At 62.7% G+C, this 11,655-nt stretch overlaps 2 protein-coding genes across 2 annotated transcripts; one reads left to right on the top strand and one right to left on the bottom strand.

Moving 5' to 3' along the window:
- The first annotated feature begins 2,687 nt into the window (after nt 1-2,687).
- Nucleotides 2,688-4,834, top strand: LRRC55 (leucine rich repeat containing 55). The gene is made up of 2 exons (XM_033062737.1): nt 2,688-3,297; nt 3,377-4,834. Exons 1-2 carry the CDS (start codon nt 2,688-2,690, stop codon nt 3,610-3,612), a joined length of 846 nt encoding a protein of 281 aa, XP_032918628.1. The 3' UTR covers nt 3,613-4,834.
- Nucleotides 4,835-8,501: 3,667 nt separating this feature from the next.
- On the bottom strand, nt 8,502-9,669 carry APLNR (apelin receptor). Its single transcript, XM_033063575.1, has one exon. The coding sequence runs from the start codon at nt 9,615-9,617 to the stop codon at nt 8,502-8,504; it is 1,116 nt and encodes a 371-aa protein (XP_032919466.1). The 5' UTR covers nt 9,618-9,669.
- Nucleotides 9,670-11,655: the final 1,986 nt, after the last annotated feature.

Here is an 11,655-nt window from a genome sequence, read left to right as displayed (position 1 = left end):
TTGAACAATTCCTGTGCACTCATCTTAGTCTGAGCCAGAATGTTCTTCCTGCTGTTGCAAAAATCTCCCTGGATGATTTAAGCAGTGGCTAATGCCTCCTCAACCTTTTTTTTTCTAATGGAAATAGGAAGCCCAGGCTCAGGTCTGGATCCTGTTGTGATAGGATCAGTGGGACAGGGTTGATTCCCTAGTGCCTCTATCACTGTGGCACCCTCAACAGCAAAGCTGCACCCATTCCACTTCTTCCTTTCCCAAGCCTGAAGGCACAGGGATTGACAGAAGCAGGGATGGATTCAAAGAGAAAAAGCTCTGCCTGTAAGGTAGATTTAGAGAGCCAGAAAGACAGAACCCCAAGAGCTGTCCTACCCATCCTTCCACAAAAAGGGGCTGCAAGTGCCTGGAGCCTGGGAATGCCGTTTGGCTGGGATCATGCAGGGAAGTTCATGGGTAAGGTAGGGAGAGCAGCCAGGTTCCTTCCCACCCCAGAAGGCAGCATCTGTTCCCTGGCTTCTTCTGGGCTGCTGCTCCACAGCATCATGTCCTCATGGCCACCTCCACGGGGGATTGGGCAAGGAGGGCATGAGCTCTGCTGCAGTCCAGCTCCACTCAGGACAATTTCCCAGTTTTGTTGGTGCCACTAGAGCCTGGAACAGGGGGGAGTGGAAAAAAACCTTGGCGCCAACAGCTGCTGGCAGGGATGCACTGCCAGGCTCCGGGCTGAGCGCTAATGAGGTGTCTGTGCTGCCGGCTCAGCTCAGCTCCCGCAGCTCCTGGAGCCCACTGGGGGCCTGGGCCTCACGCTCCAGGAGCTCCCAGGAGCTTTCCAGCAGCCTGGAGCTGTGCTGGTTAATGCCAGCCCAGGAGAGGCGGCTGTGCTGTCTGTCTGCCAGCATTGCACCAGGGAGGATCCATCCCCTGGGATGTGGGGAGCAAAAGGCCCCCCAGCACTGGCATCAGGCTGCCAGTGCCAGCTGGAAAAAGGGAGCAGCTCCATGAAATCAGCAGGAGAGAATTAAGCAGGAATCCCCTAGACGTGGGTGCACTGGATGTGGAAGTGCCTCCTTCCTAGAAATGCCAGAGCCATGGTATTGTGGTATTCCTGGAGCAAACCGTGGGCATCCCTGTGATCCCAAAGGGCCCTTCTCAGGTGGGAGGGGTCAGGTGAGTGACCCCACTTCCCTCCAAACAAAGAAGGGAAAGGAAATGCTTCAGCTTGCATGAAGCAAAATAATCCCTGTCAACCTGAGGCATTTTCCAGGACTGTGAGCACAGCAGGAACGCGGGAGAGTGGCAGTGTCCCTTGAATCCCAGCACACCCTTTGGATCCTAGAGCTCCCCTTGGATCCCGGCTGCCTCGTTTCTCCCCTCTGCCGCCACGTCATCTGTTTCTGTTTTCAGCGCCTGGGAACCCCTGATTCACCCCATCCCACGAGGATGCTTCCCGGGGCTGGGAGAGTGTGGGAGGGCTGGGGATCGGGGTAGGGGAGCAGGATGCCACCCCTCTTCCTGCTCCATCCCTGCCGGGTGCCTGGGCCGTGCGGGTCCCCCGGCTTGGGCAGGGGGTCCCTGAGGCGGGGGCACCTCCGCCCGCCGCTGTCTCCCTGGCTCGGCGGCTCCGCATCCCGCTCTCCTGTTGCTCAGAGATGTGGAGGCAGTTGCTAAGAGACACCGACACGTCAGTATCTGGCCCTAAGGAAAAAAAGAGGAAAAAAAAAAAAAAAAAGAGACAGAGAAAGAGAGAGACAAGGGAGGACGAGGAGGAGGAGGGGAGGAAGGAGGTGGGGAAAGACCTGCTCCCATCGCCAGGCTCGCAGCAGCCTTGGCCGCCGCTGCCGAAGCCCAGCTCCCGACTTGGCGGCCTCGGGGTGCGGGCAGCCACCGGGGACCCCCATCACAGTCCGGAGCCCCCCTCATCGCCACTCAGGACCCCCACATCACCGCAGGGAGCCAGGCCCTGCTCCCTCCCCGGCCAGTGAGTACCCCGGGGCAGCCGGCCTCGCCGGAGGGGTCGGGGCGCTGCGGGGATGGGGCGTGACCGGGTAAGGCGGGCCGGTGGGAGAGGATGGAGCTGGGGGGTGCGGGCAAGGGGGGATGGAGCAGACATGGGCAGGTGCTGGGGGGCGAGGGCAGGCCTGGGGGGATCCCGGTGGGTGCTGGGAATGGGGATCTTCTCCCGGGGGAGAGGCGGGGAGGGTGTCCCTGGCACCCTCAGCCTCAGGGCTCAGCTCGTGGTGGCAGGCGGCTGGTGGGGGCTGCTGTGGAGCAGCACCTTTGCTCTGCCCACCACCGGCCAGGATGGGCTGGCCAAGGTCAGCAGGACTGGGGGGCCCCTTCTCTGCCGGGAACCCCCGGGGGATGCTCGGAGGAGTGACCCCGGCCCGGGGAGCACGGGGAGGGCTCCCAGAGGCCAGCCCGGGCCGCAACAGCTGCGCCCCCCCCGGCGGGGCGTGTGGCCGGCACGGCTTCCCCCCTCTGCTCTTCCCCGCAGGCAGCTGCTGACGGCCCGACGCCGGCCCCGCCGGTGCCCCCGGAGGGGTTCGCGACGCCCCCCGGATGCCGCCGGGATGCCGGGAACGTCGCTGTGACCGCCGGGAGCCCGGCCCCGCGGGCGGCCGCCGGCAGCGCTGGGCGTGAGCGGGCGGGCGGGATGGCCCCCGGCGCCCCGTGAGGGCCGCGGCCACGAGGCCATGCTGCTGGGCCCCTGGCTGCTGGCGGCGGCGGCGGCGGTGGCGGCGGCGGGCGCGGGCTGCCCGGTGCTGTGCAGCTGCCGCGGGCAGGCGGTGGACTGCAGCGGGCAGCGCCTCTTCTCCGTGCCCCCCGAGCTGCCGCTGGACACGGGCAACCTGAGCCTGGCCCACAACCGCATCGCCAGCATCCCGCCGGGCTACCTGGGCTGCTACGGGCAGCTGCGTGCCCTCGACCTGCGCAACAACTCGCTGGCGGCTCTGCCGGCCGGGCTGTTCCGCGGCGCCCGGCGCCTGGCGCATCTGGACCTCAGCTACAACAACTTCAGCCTGGTGCCCGCCGACATGTTCCGCGAGGCCAGCGCGCTGCTGCGCCTCGACCTCAGCCACAACCCGGGGCTGCGCCGCGTCCACCCCCAGGCCTTCCGCGGCCTGGCGCAGCTGCGAGAGCTGGACCTCAGCTACGGCGGCCTGGCCGCCCTCAGCCTCGACGCCCTGGAGGGGCTGCCCGGCCTCGTGGGGCTGCGCCTGGGGGGCAACCCCTGGCTCTGTGGCTGTGCCATGGAGCCCCTGCTCAAGTGGCTGCGGGGGCGCATCCAGCGCTGCTCCTCGGGTAGGTGCTGCCGGGACCCCCGCGCCCCGTCCCGCCTGGGGGTCGGCAGCCGGGCTGACGCCATCCCTCCATCCCACAGATTCGCAGCAGGCCGAGTGCTGGGCTCCCCCCGAGGTGGCGGGGGCCCCGCTGCTGTCGCTGACGGAGGAGAGCTTCCAGGCCTGCCACCTCACGCTGACCCTCGACGACTATCTCTTCATCGCCTTCGTCGGCTTCGTCGTGTCCATCGCCTCGGTGGCCACCAACTTCCTGCTGGGCATCACGGCCAACTGCTGCCACCGCTGGAGCAAGGCCAGCGAGGACGAGGATGTTTAGGGACCGTCACCGCCGATAGACCCCCGCCCCGGCCACCCCCCGGCCCGGCCGCCCCCGCGGGGACACCAGACTGTGCCTTGTCCGCGTCCCCTCCTGCCGCCCCCCGCGCCGGGGTGGCCCTGGAGACACTGGGGACACCAGGGGACAGCCCTGCTTCCTTTTGCCCCAAAGTGGGGAGTTTTTGCACCCCCCATCACCGTGAGCTTGGACCCCCTCCTGTACTGTTCCCACTGCCCGGGACTGGTTGAGGCAGCAATTTGGGAATCCCTTGGGAACCCCCCACCTCTGCCTGGGAGAGACAAAGTGTGTGTTTCTTGGGGACCGGAGCCACTCTCCTGGGGGCATCGAGGAAATCCCTGCTTTCAACCCCAAAGCAGCACCGCTGGAGCTCCCCAAATCCTGCACATACTCTCCAGCCTCCCCAAAAATCCAGGGGGGCAGGAAGCGTTGCTGACACCCAGCTCGTCACCACTGCTCCAGGGCACGCCTGCACCTTGCTGGTGTCACCAGGATGTGCTGGAACAGCACCGGGACCACTGAACCTGGCAGTGGGACGGGCTGTGACATCTCCAGAGGATGGCACATCCCAGGGATTGCATCTCCCAGGGATGACATCTCCTTCCTCTTTGGGGCCAAACAGGAGCCCAGCATTGCCCACCCTGGGGGAAGTTTGGGAGGGGGAAGGAGCTCTAAAAAAGGGCAAAAAAAGAAAAAAAAAAACAGAAAGCCAACGACCCTCTGTCCAGCTGGGATGGCCATGTCCCCAGTGCCTGTGTCACCTGTCCCTGGTGTCCGTGTCACCCTGTCACCGTGGGAGCACATCAGGTGTGGAGTGGCGCTGGGGGCTGAGGGCTGGGGTCACCCAGGGGCTGCTTTGTCCCTTCCCTTGTCCCCTATGGAGGCTGAGTGCATGGGGAGGGGGGTTTGGTTTAATTGCAACCCACTCCAGAAGGGCTCCAGCTGCACCCCAGCCCTGCCCCCGGGAAAGGGAACTTGGCCTCTGCCTTCTCTATTTTGCCTGGGTTTTTATTATTTTCCTTTCAGTGAGTCCAAGAACCCCCCTGCTCCACACACCCTGCATCCCTCACAATTCCTGCACCCCTGCACCAGCCACATGGACATGGAGCATCCACCTGCATCCCACTGACTCCTTCCTCTGCCTCACCCTCATCCTCTTCTTTTTGTATTTATGTTTTATTTTCCTTCTCTTTTGTTTCTCCTTGTCTTTCAATTTTATTGCCTTTCCTTTCCTTTCCTTTCCTTTCCTTTCCTTTCCTTTCCTTTCCTTTCCTTTCCTTTCCTTTCCTTTCCTTTCCTTTCCTTTCCTTTCCTTTCCTCTTTTTTTTTCTTTTCTTTTCTTTTTTCTTTTCTTTTCTTTTCTTTTCTTTTCTTTTCTTTTCTTTTCTTTTCTTTTCTTTTCTTTTCTTTTCTTTTTTTCTTTTCTTTTCTTTTTTCTTTTCTTTTCTTTTTTCTTTTTCTTTTTCCTTTTCCTTTTTTTTCCTTTTTCCTTTTTCTTTCTTCTCCCCCACCCCCCGCTCTTTGTACGTTTTGTAACCGCGGGTTTTGTACCACGGGGCACTTTTTCAGCGCCAAACCTCGACAATAAAGAGTGTCAGCGCAGCCGGGGCCGGGACACACGTGTGGCGGGGGGACACGTGTGTGTGACGGGGGACACTGTGTGTGTGTGACATGTGTGTGACAGGGACATGTGTGTGACCCCCGCGTGCGTGCAGCGGGCACAGGCGCTGTCCCGCAGCCTGCAGAAGGCATCAGCCGTGCTCTTCCCTCCAGCGCTTCCTGTTATTCCTCCGGCAGCATCTCCCGGCCCCGGTGGGGCCCAGCTGTGGCCGCCGGGTCACCTCGGCGTCCCCCCCTCCCCGGGACCCCCTCCGGGCGGGCGGGGGGACGCGGGGCCCGTCCCGCCTGGCCGGAGCCCAGAGGTCGGGCAGCAGCTGTGCCGCGTCCGGCCGCGCCGCAGCCCCGGGGGAGCGACGGGGGCAGAGCCGGACAGCGGCTCCCAGCGCCCACCCCCAGTGCCCCGAACCCCGGCATTGCCCTGCATGTCCTCCCGTATGTCCATCCATCTTTCCATGCACCCATCTTTCCCTTCCTCCCAACACATCCATCCATCCATCCATCCATCCATCCATCCATCCATCCATCCATCCACATAATAAAGTCCCACCTCCCATCCCAAACCTCCCCCCACCCTCCCAAACTGCCCCCCCCATCTTTTCCACCCCTTTTCCTCTCTCTGTCCTCCCCCTCTGTCCCCTGCTCAGTCCTACAGGGTCACACAGGGCTCACCAGACTTTCGGGGGTCCCCTCACAATGGAGGGAGCACCCCCAGGTCCCCCAGGACACCGAGGCAGGGACACCCCCCCTCCCCGAAATGCCACCCCCGGCAGCCATCGCTCCCACCCCACAGTGACAAAAGTTTCTGAGCCCTGGGTGTGGTGCCGAAGCTTTCCCGCAGCTTTGGCAAATCCGAGTTTTCCCGGCACAAACGGGAGCTGCAGCCCCCCCACCCACGCGGTTCCACCCCCCCTCCGTTTGCTTTGGGGCGGGAGGTGTGAAGGAGCCCGAGCCGGGCTGTAAACACCGAGGTCACTTCAAAGGGGACGCCCGGGGACATCCTTAGCACCACCAGATTATTTCGGCACCCCCGGGCGGGATGCGAGGCAGGGGGAGGCTGGGGGGGAAGAACATCCCGTTTGGCAGCTTGGAAAAGAGAGGGAGGGGATAGCTGCCGGGGGGTGCTGTCTCTATCCTTGTCCCAATTCCTATCCCTGGTGAATCCATCCTACCCGGTGTCCGCTTTTATCCCCTGTGCGGAATAATCTGTTTTTCCCAGCCCGATTGGAACCGGCAGCATCCCCAAGGCATTTTGGGGTTTGAGGGCCCCCAGGCTCCCTGTGGATCACATCCACCCCCCAGTCCCCAGCCATCCTTCCCAAGGATGCTCCCCATCCCCCCGTGCCTGCTGTCCCCCCTCTATCTTCCCTCCTCATCTTCCCCAGGCACTCTCAGGAAGGCAACACCTTCCTTATCTTCTTCCGACGGGTGGTCCGGCTCTGCTGCCCCTCACCCCCAGCTCTGGCCTTGTTATTTTCTCGAGTGTCCCTGCATTTCTCCCCAGAGACTCTTCAACCAAACATTTCCCTCCTGGAAGGGAAAGGGAAATCTCCAAGACGAGGATAGAAAGTCGGCAGCTCCGTCTCCGCTGGCCGGGCGCCTGCGGCCATTTCCGCGCTCGGCGGCTGAGCCGGACGGGGGGGAAGCAGCAAATCCGACCCCCCCATAGCGCTGGGGTATTTGGGGGTGGTGGAGGGAGGGAGGGAGAGAGGGAGGGAAAGGAGAGTGGTGGGATGGAGGGATGGAGGGATGGGCAAAGGAAGGGAGAGAAGGGAAAAATCGTAGAACCAGTAAGTTTTGAAGAGACCTTTAAGATCAAGTCCAACCATCAACCCAACCCCTGTAACCCCAAAACCATTAACAGACGGACGGATGGATGGATGGATGGATGGATGGATGGAGGAGGGGACTGTTGGACTGATGGATAAACAGCTGGATTGACAGATGAGAGATATCCAGGGGTCTCTCCAGGCTGAGGGAGCCTGGACGGCACTGGAATGTAAACACACTTTGGGACGTGTCCCTGGATGCAATATTCCCACTCCTCAAACTCCCCCAGCACTTAGACCAAACCAGAGGCTTCTGGAAACTCCCCAAAACCCTCAAGGAGGCTCCCACCCCTCCGGATGGGGGGTTTGCAGTCCCCAGCCCCCTGGTCGCCCCCTCTGTTCCCTCTCTCTGGACAAAGGACTGTCCCCACATGGGGAGACTCGGGGCGGTGGCCCCCAAACACGGTGGGGGCCGGCAGGAAGGCAGAGGTAGCTCCCCCGACGGGAAGCATCCCAAGGAACCCAGTAATGATCCCGCATCCTTTCCAAGAGAGAACAAAGGCTGAGGAGACAGGATAGTTCATCACCGATAAATGAAGGACGTAAATAGCAAATAGGGGGAAGATTTATTTCGAGCAGAGCCTCAGGAAGCGGCGGGGGCTGGGGTGGGGGGGGAATGGGACAGGAGCCATTTGGTGGCTCGGCCAAATCCTGGTTGGGGTGAGCTGGGGTCCTGCCCGGTGCCCAAACCTCCCATCAGCGCCCAGGAGGTCCCGTGTCCCCATCTGCACCCAGGGGGTCCCATGTCCCCGTCCCTCAGATTTGGGTGTTGTACAGCACCAAGTCCCGTTTGCACGCCCAGGTGAGTCATCCGGAGCTCGTCCCAGCCTCAGATAAGGATAAAAGCCCCAAAATGGGATTTGGTGGGACAGTGCTGCTGCCTGATCCAATCACAGCTGGGGGGCTGGGGCAGGCAGGTGCTCACCCCACGGGGTCAAACACCCCCATCCCGGTGCTGCAATGCTCTGAAGGGTTGGGATTGAGGTTTTCCTGCATTTCCCCAAGTGATGCTGAAGAAGAGACCAGGAGAATCTATCCCCGCCAGTGCACACACCCACCCCCCCACACTGTGTCCTCGTTCACGGACACCCTAAAACCCAGCCGTACCCCCACCCCTCCATCCTCCCTCCCACCACATCCCCCCGGCCCCCCGAGGGAACTGCGCACACCCTGCTCCTTTTTTTAACCAAAATTCATTTATTTGTCACAAAACACAAAGCCCTGGGGGTGCCGAGGGAGCCGCCCTTGCCTGAACCCCCCAGGGGCTCCTCCCCCGTTGTGCCTCAGTTTCCCCTTCCCGCGAGCAGGGCTTTCCAGCAGGGGATCCCCAAAGCAAGCCAGGCTTTGGAGTGAGACGGAGATGGGAGGGGGGGTTCCCCCCGAGTAGACCAGCTCGGGGGGCGCCGGGGGCGGTCGGGGAGGGGCTCAGGCGCGGAAGAGCGTCTCCTGTGTGGCGGGGTCCAGCTTGCCCCCCGGGCCGGGGCCCCCCTTGCCACCGGGGGGGTGGCTGTGCCCCGAGGAGTAGCTGGCGGAGCGCTCGGGGCCGGGGCCGGGGGTCCGGCAGCAGAGAAGGGCGGCACAGGCGTGGCGGAAACGGGGGTCGAAGAAGGCGTAGAGGAAAGGGTTGAGGCAGCTGTTGATGAAGGCGATGCCGGTGCAGTAGGGATGGAGGTTGTTGAGGAAGGTGTGGAGGGTGCAGGACCAGGGCAGCACCTCCAGGTCCATCAGCACGTAGAGGGTCTTGACCAGGTGGAAGGGCAGCCAGCAGCCCCCGAAGGCGGCCACCAGCACCGTGATGATGGTGAGGAGGCGCTTGCGCTTGCGGGGCCCCTCTGCCCGCTCCCGGCGGAAGTGAGTGGCCACGGTGCGGGCGATGAAGAAGTAGCAGGTCAGCATCACGGCGAACGGGGCCACGAAGCCCAGCGCGGTGGAGGAGAGCCCCAGCCCCACCTCCCAGGCGCTCTCCGTCCCCTGCGCCGCCAGCTCCCCGTAGTCCATGTAGCAGGATATCTTGGTGTCCTCGCCGAGGGCGGCCGCCCGCCGCAGCACCAGGGCTGGCAGTGCCAGCAGCGCTGCCAGCAGCCACAGGGCCACGGTGGCCAGCAGCCCGCTGACCCGCGAGCGCAGCTTGGCGGTGGCCAGCGGCCGGACGATGGCCAGGTAGCGGTCGAAGCTGAGGCCGGTCAGGCAGAAGACACTGGCGTACATATTGACGAACACCAGGTAGCTGCTGACCTTGCAGGCGGCCGTGCCGAAGGGCCAGTGGTAGCCCAGCCAGGCGTAGGCGGCCCAGAGGGGCAGGGTGACCACGAAGGTGAGATCGGCCACGGCCAGGTTGGCGATGAAGGTGTCGGCCGAGCGCCGGCGGTCGCGGCCGCCCTTGAAGACGGTCCAGAGGACCAGCCCGTTGCCGGTGGTGCCCAGCAGGAAGACCAGCAGGTAGATGGTAGGAAGCAGGGCCAGCGAGGGGCCCCACTCCGCATACTCGCAGTCCGTATCGTTGTCGAAGCCGTAGGTGTAGGCGTCCGTCGCCTCCTCCATCCCGGCCCTGGGCTCCGCTCTGCTCAGCTCATCCCGGGCTCACCCGCTCCTCCGGCCCCTGAGCCGCCCGCGAATCCCACCGCGTTACCTCCCCTTCCTCCTCCTCCCCGCCCTCCTCCTGGAGGGGACGGACAGGACAGGGCAGGAGGCAGGGCCGGGGGGAGCCCCGTGGGAAACTTCACAGCTCCCCCCACCTCCATCTGGCTCCTGCCCCGGGGGTTTTACCGAGCTCTCACCCGCGTGTCAACGCGCCAACCCCGACATAAGCCCGGCCCCGCCGTGCACACCACGGTGGCGTTCAGCCAGCATTTGGGGTTTCACCTCAGGGCGCCGCTTTCACCGCCGGGGTGTCACACGCCGGGGATGCATTTCACATGGGCAGTGTCACATCGGCAGCGGTGGGGGGTCGCACTGGGGGTGTGGTGTCGCACTGGAGGGAGTCGCACTGGAGGTGGGAGGATGTGCATTTGGCATTTTGCATTTGGCATTTTGCATTTGGCATTTTGCGTTTGACAATCGGGGCTCCCCGTTTTGCTTCCAGCTTTGCCACGCTGCGCACACAGTGGTAGCTCCGGGGGGTCCCCCAGCAGCGGGGCCCCACTTCGAGCACAACACGCCGAGGAGATTCATACATTTACCAAAAATCCAGGGCGAGGAGGGGGGTTCTGGGACCCCCCACGCTGTGAAAACACCATTTCAGGGCAGCAGCTGCCACAGGACCGGCTGCCACCGGAGCTCTCGGTGTATCACAGCTCCGCGGGTTGCTCACAGAGCCGGACGCGGCAACGCTGAGGCGAGAGAGAGCAACCTTCACCCCATCCCACAAATGAATTTCAGGGGGCTTTGAAGGAGGGAAGCCCCCCGCGATGGTGGGGCCGTGGTCTGGGATTGTGCCATTGGGTCTGAACTCTCACAATTCCAGCTCTGGGGAAAAGAATCGAAGAAACCGAGAGGGACTTTGCAGACGGAGGTTTGCAGAAGAGCCCCAAGTCCCCCGGGACACTCAGGGGGGTCTGGGCTGGGGCCTGGGCTGGGGCTGAAGGGGGAAATTAAGCATAGGACGAGCTGTGGGAAGGGGCAGGTTTAACACCCGAGTGCAGAGATGGAGGCTAGGGGGGGCACAGAACCCCCAGGGACCCCCTGCTGGCTCAGTGGGGCCCTTCTACCAACAAAGAGGTGTAAAGGAGGGGTTGTGGGGGGAATTCAGTGGCTGAAATAAAGGGGGGAGAGCTCACCGGGGTCTCCAAAATGAGGCAGAGTGGGGGAAAGGGGCTGGTAAATGCGGGTGCGGGTTAAGGGACCCCGGACGTGGGGGCACAGCAGCACCGAACCAGACACCCAGAGCTGCAGTGTCAGCCAGGAGAACAAACCGGGGCTTAATCAGGCTGTGCAGATAAGGAACGATCTCGGTGTCGGGAAAGCCAGATTTCGGGGAGAGGTATTAAACCCCAAAACTGCTCAAACTAGTGGCAGAACTGCGAGGGCGCCCAGTTCCGGTTCGAATCCCAAACTGGAATGAAGGGTCGGAACCCCCTAGTCCCCAGTGCAGACACGGCTCGAGCCTTTCCGCTAATTAACAGCATTAACGGGGAAACACCAGCACTGCTAATGAGCCCCCCGGGATGGCAGCGAGGCTCCCCGTGTTGCTCCCGCCCTGGCCGGAGCCCCGTTAATGAGCAGGACCGCTAATGAGCAGTTCTATTAATGACTATTAATAACAATCCCAGCTATCTTTGTCCTAATTGGAACGCAGCACAAGTTATCCCTTTCCAGCCGCCACACATCAATCCGTTTCCATTCTCTTCCCTTTCCAAAAACTGCGGGTTGAGTGTCCCGGTCACTCCCTCGCTGTCCTGGAAGTTGGGATGGCTTCGGGGCCACCCAGGGGGTCCCATTGGTCTCGGCGCCCGGGAAGGAGCCCCCCAGGCTGGGTTTGTGGTGGCCACGGGTGGTGGGTGGGTGGCCAGGGCTGGGCTGATAAGGAATCCATGGGGCTGATAACGAGCCCCGCTATCTGCAGCGGGGGGAGGGCAGGAGC

The sequence above is a fragment of the Catharus ustulatus genome, chromosome 6, assembly GCF_009819885.2.
Source record: "Catharus ustulatus isolate bCatUst1 chromosome 6, bCatUst1.pri.v2, whole genome shotgun sequence".
Taxonomy (NCBI): domain Eukaryota; kingdom Metazoa; phylum Chordata; class Aves; order Passeriformes; family Turdidae; genus Catharus; species Catharus ustulatus.
The sequence above is the reverse complement of the archived record's forward strand: the minus strand, read 5'-3'. Positions and strand labels throughout refer to the sequence as shown.

Coding starts and splice junctions, on each gene's coding strand:
- LRRC55 (XM_033062737.1), top strand. CDS start 2,688: ATGCTGCTGGGCCCCTGGCTGCTGGCGGCGGCGGCGGCGGTGGCGGCG. Junction 3,298..3,376: donor CATCCAGCGCTGCTCCTCGG/GTAGGTGCTGCC, acceptor TCCATCCCACAG/ATTCGCAGCAGGCCGAGTGC.
- APLNR (XM_033063575.1), bottom strand. CDS start 9,617: ATGGAGGAGGCGACGGACGCCTACACCTACGGCTTCGACAACGATACG.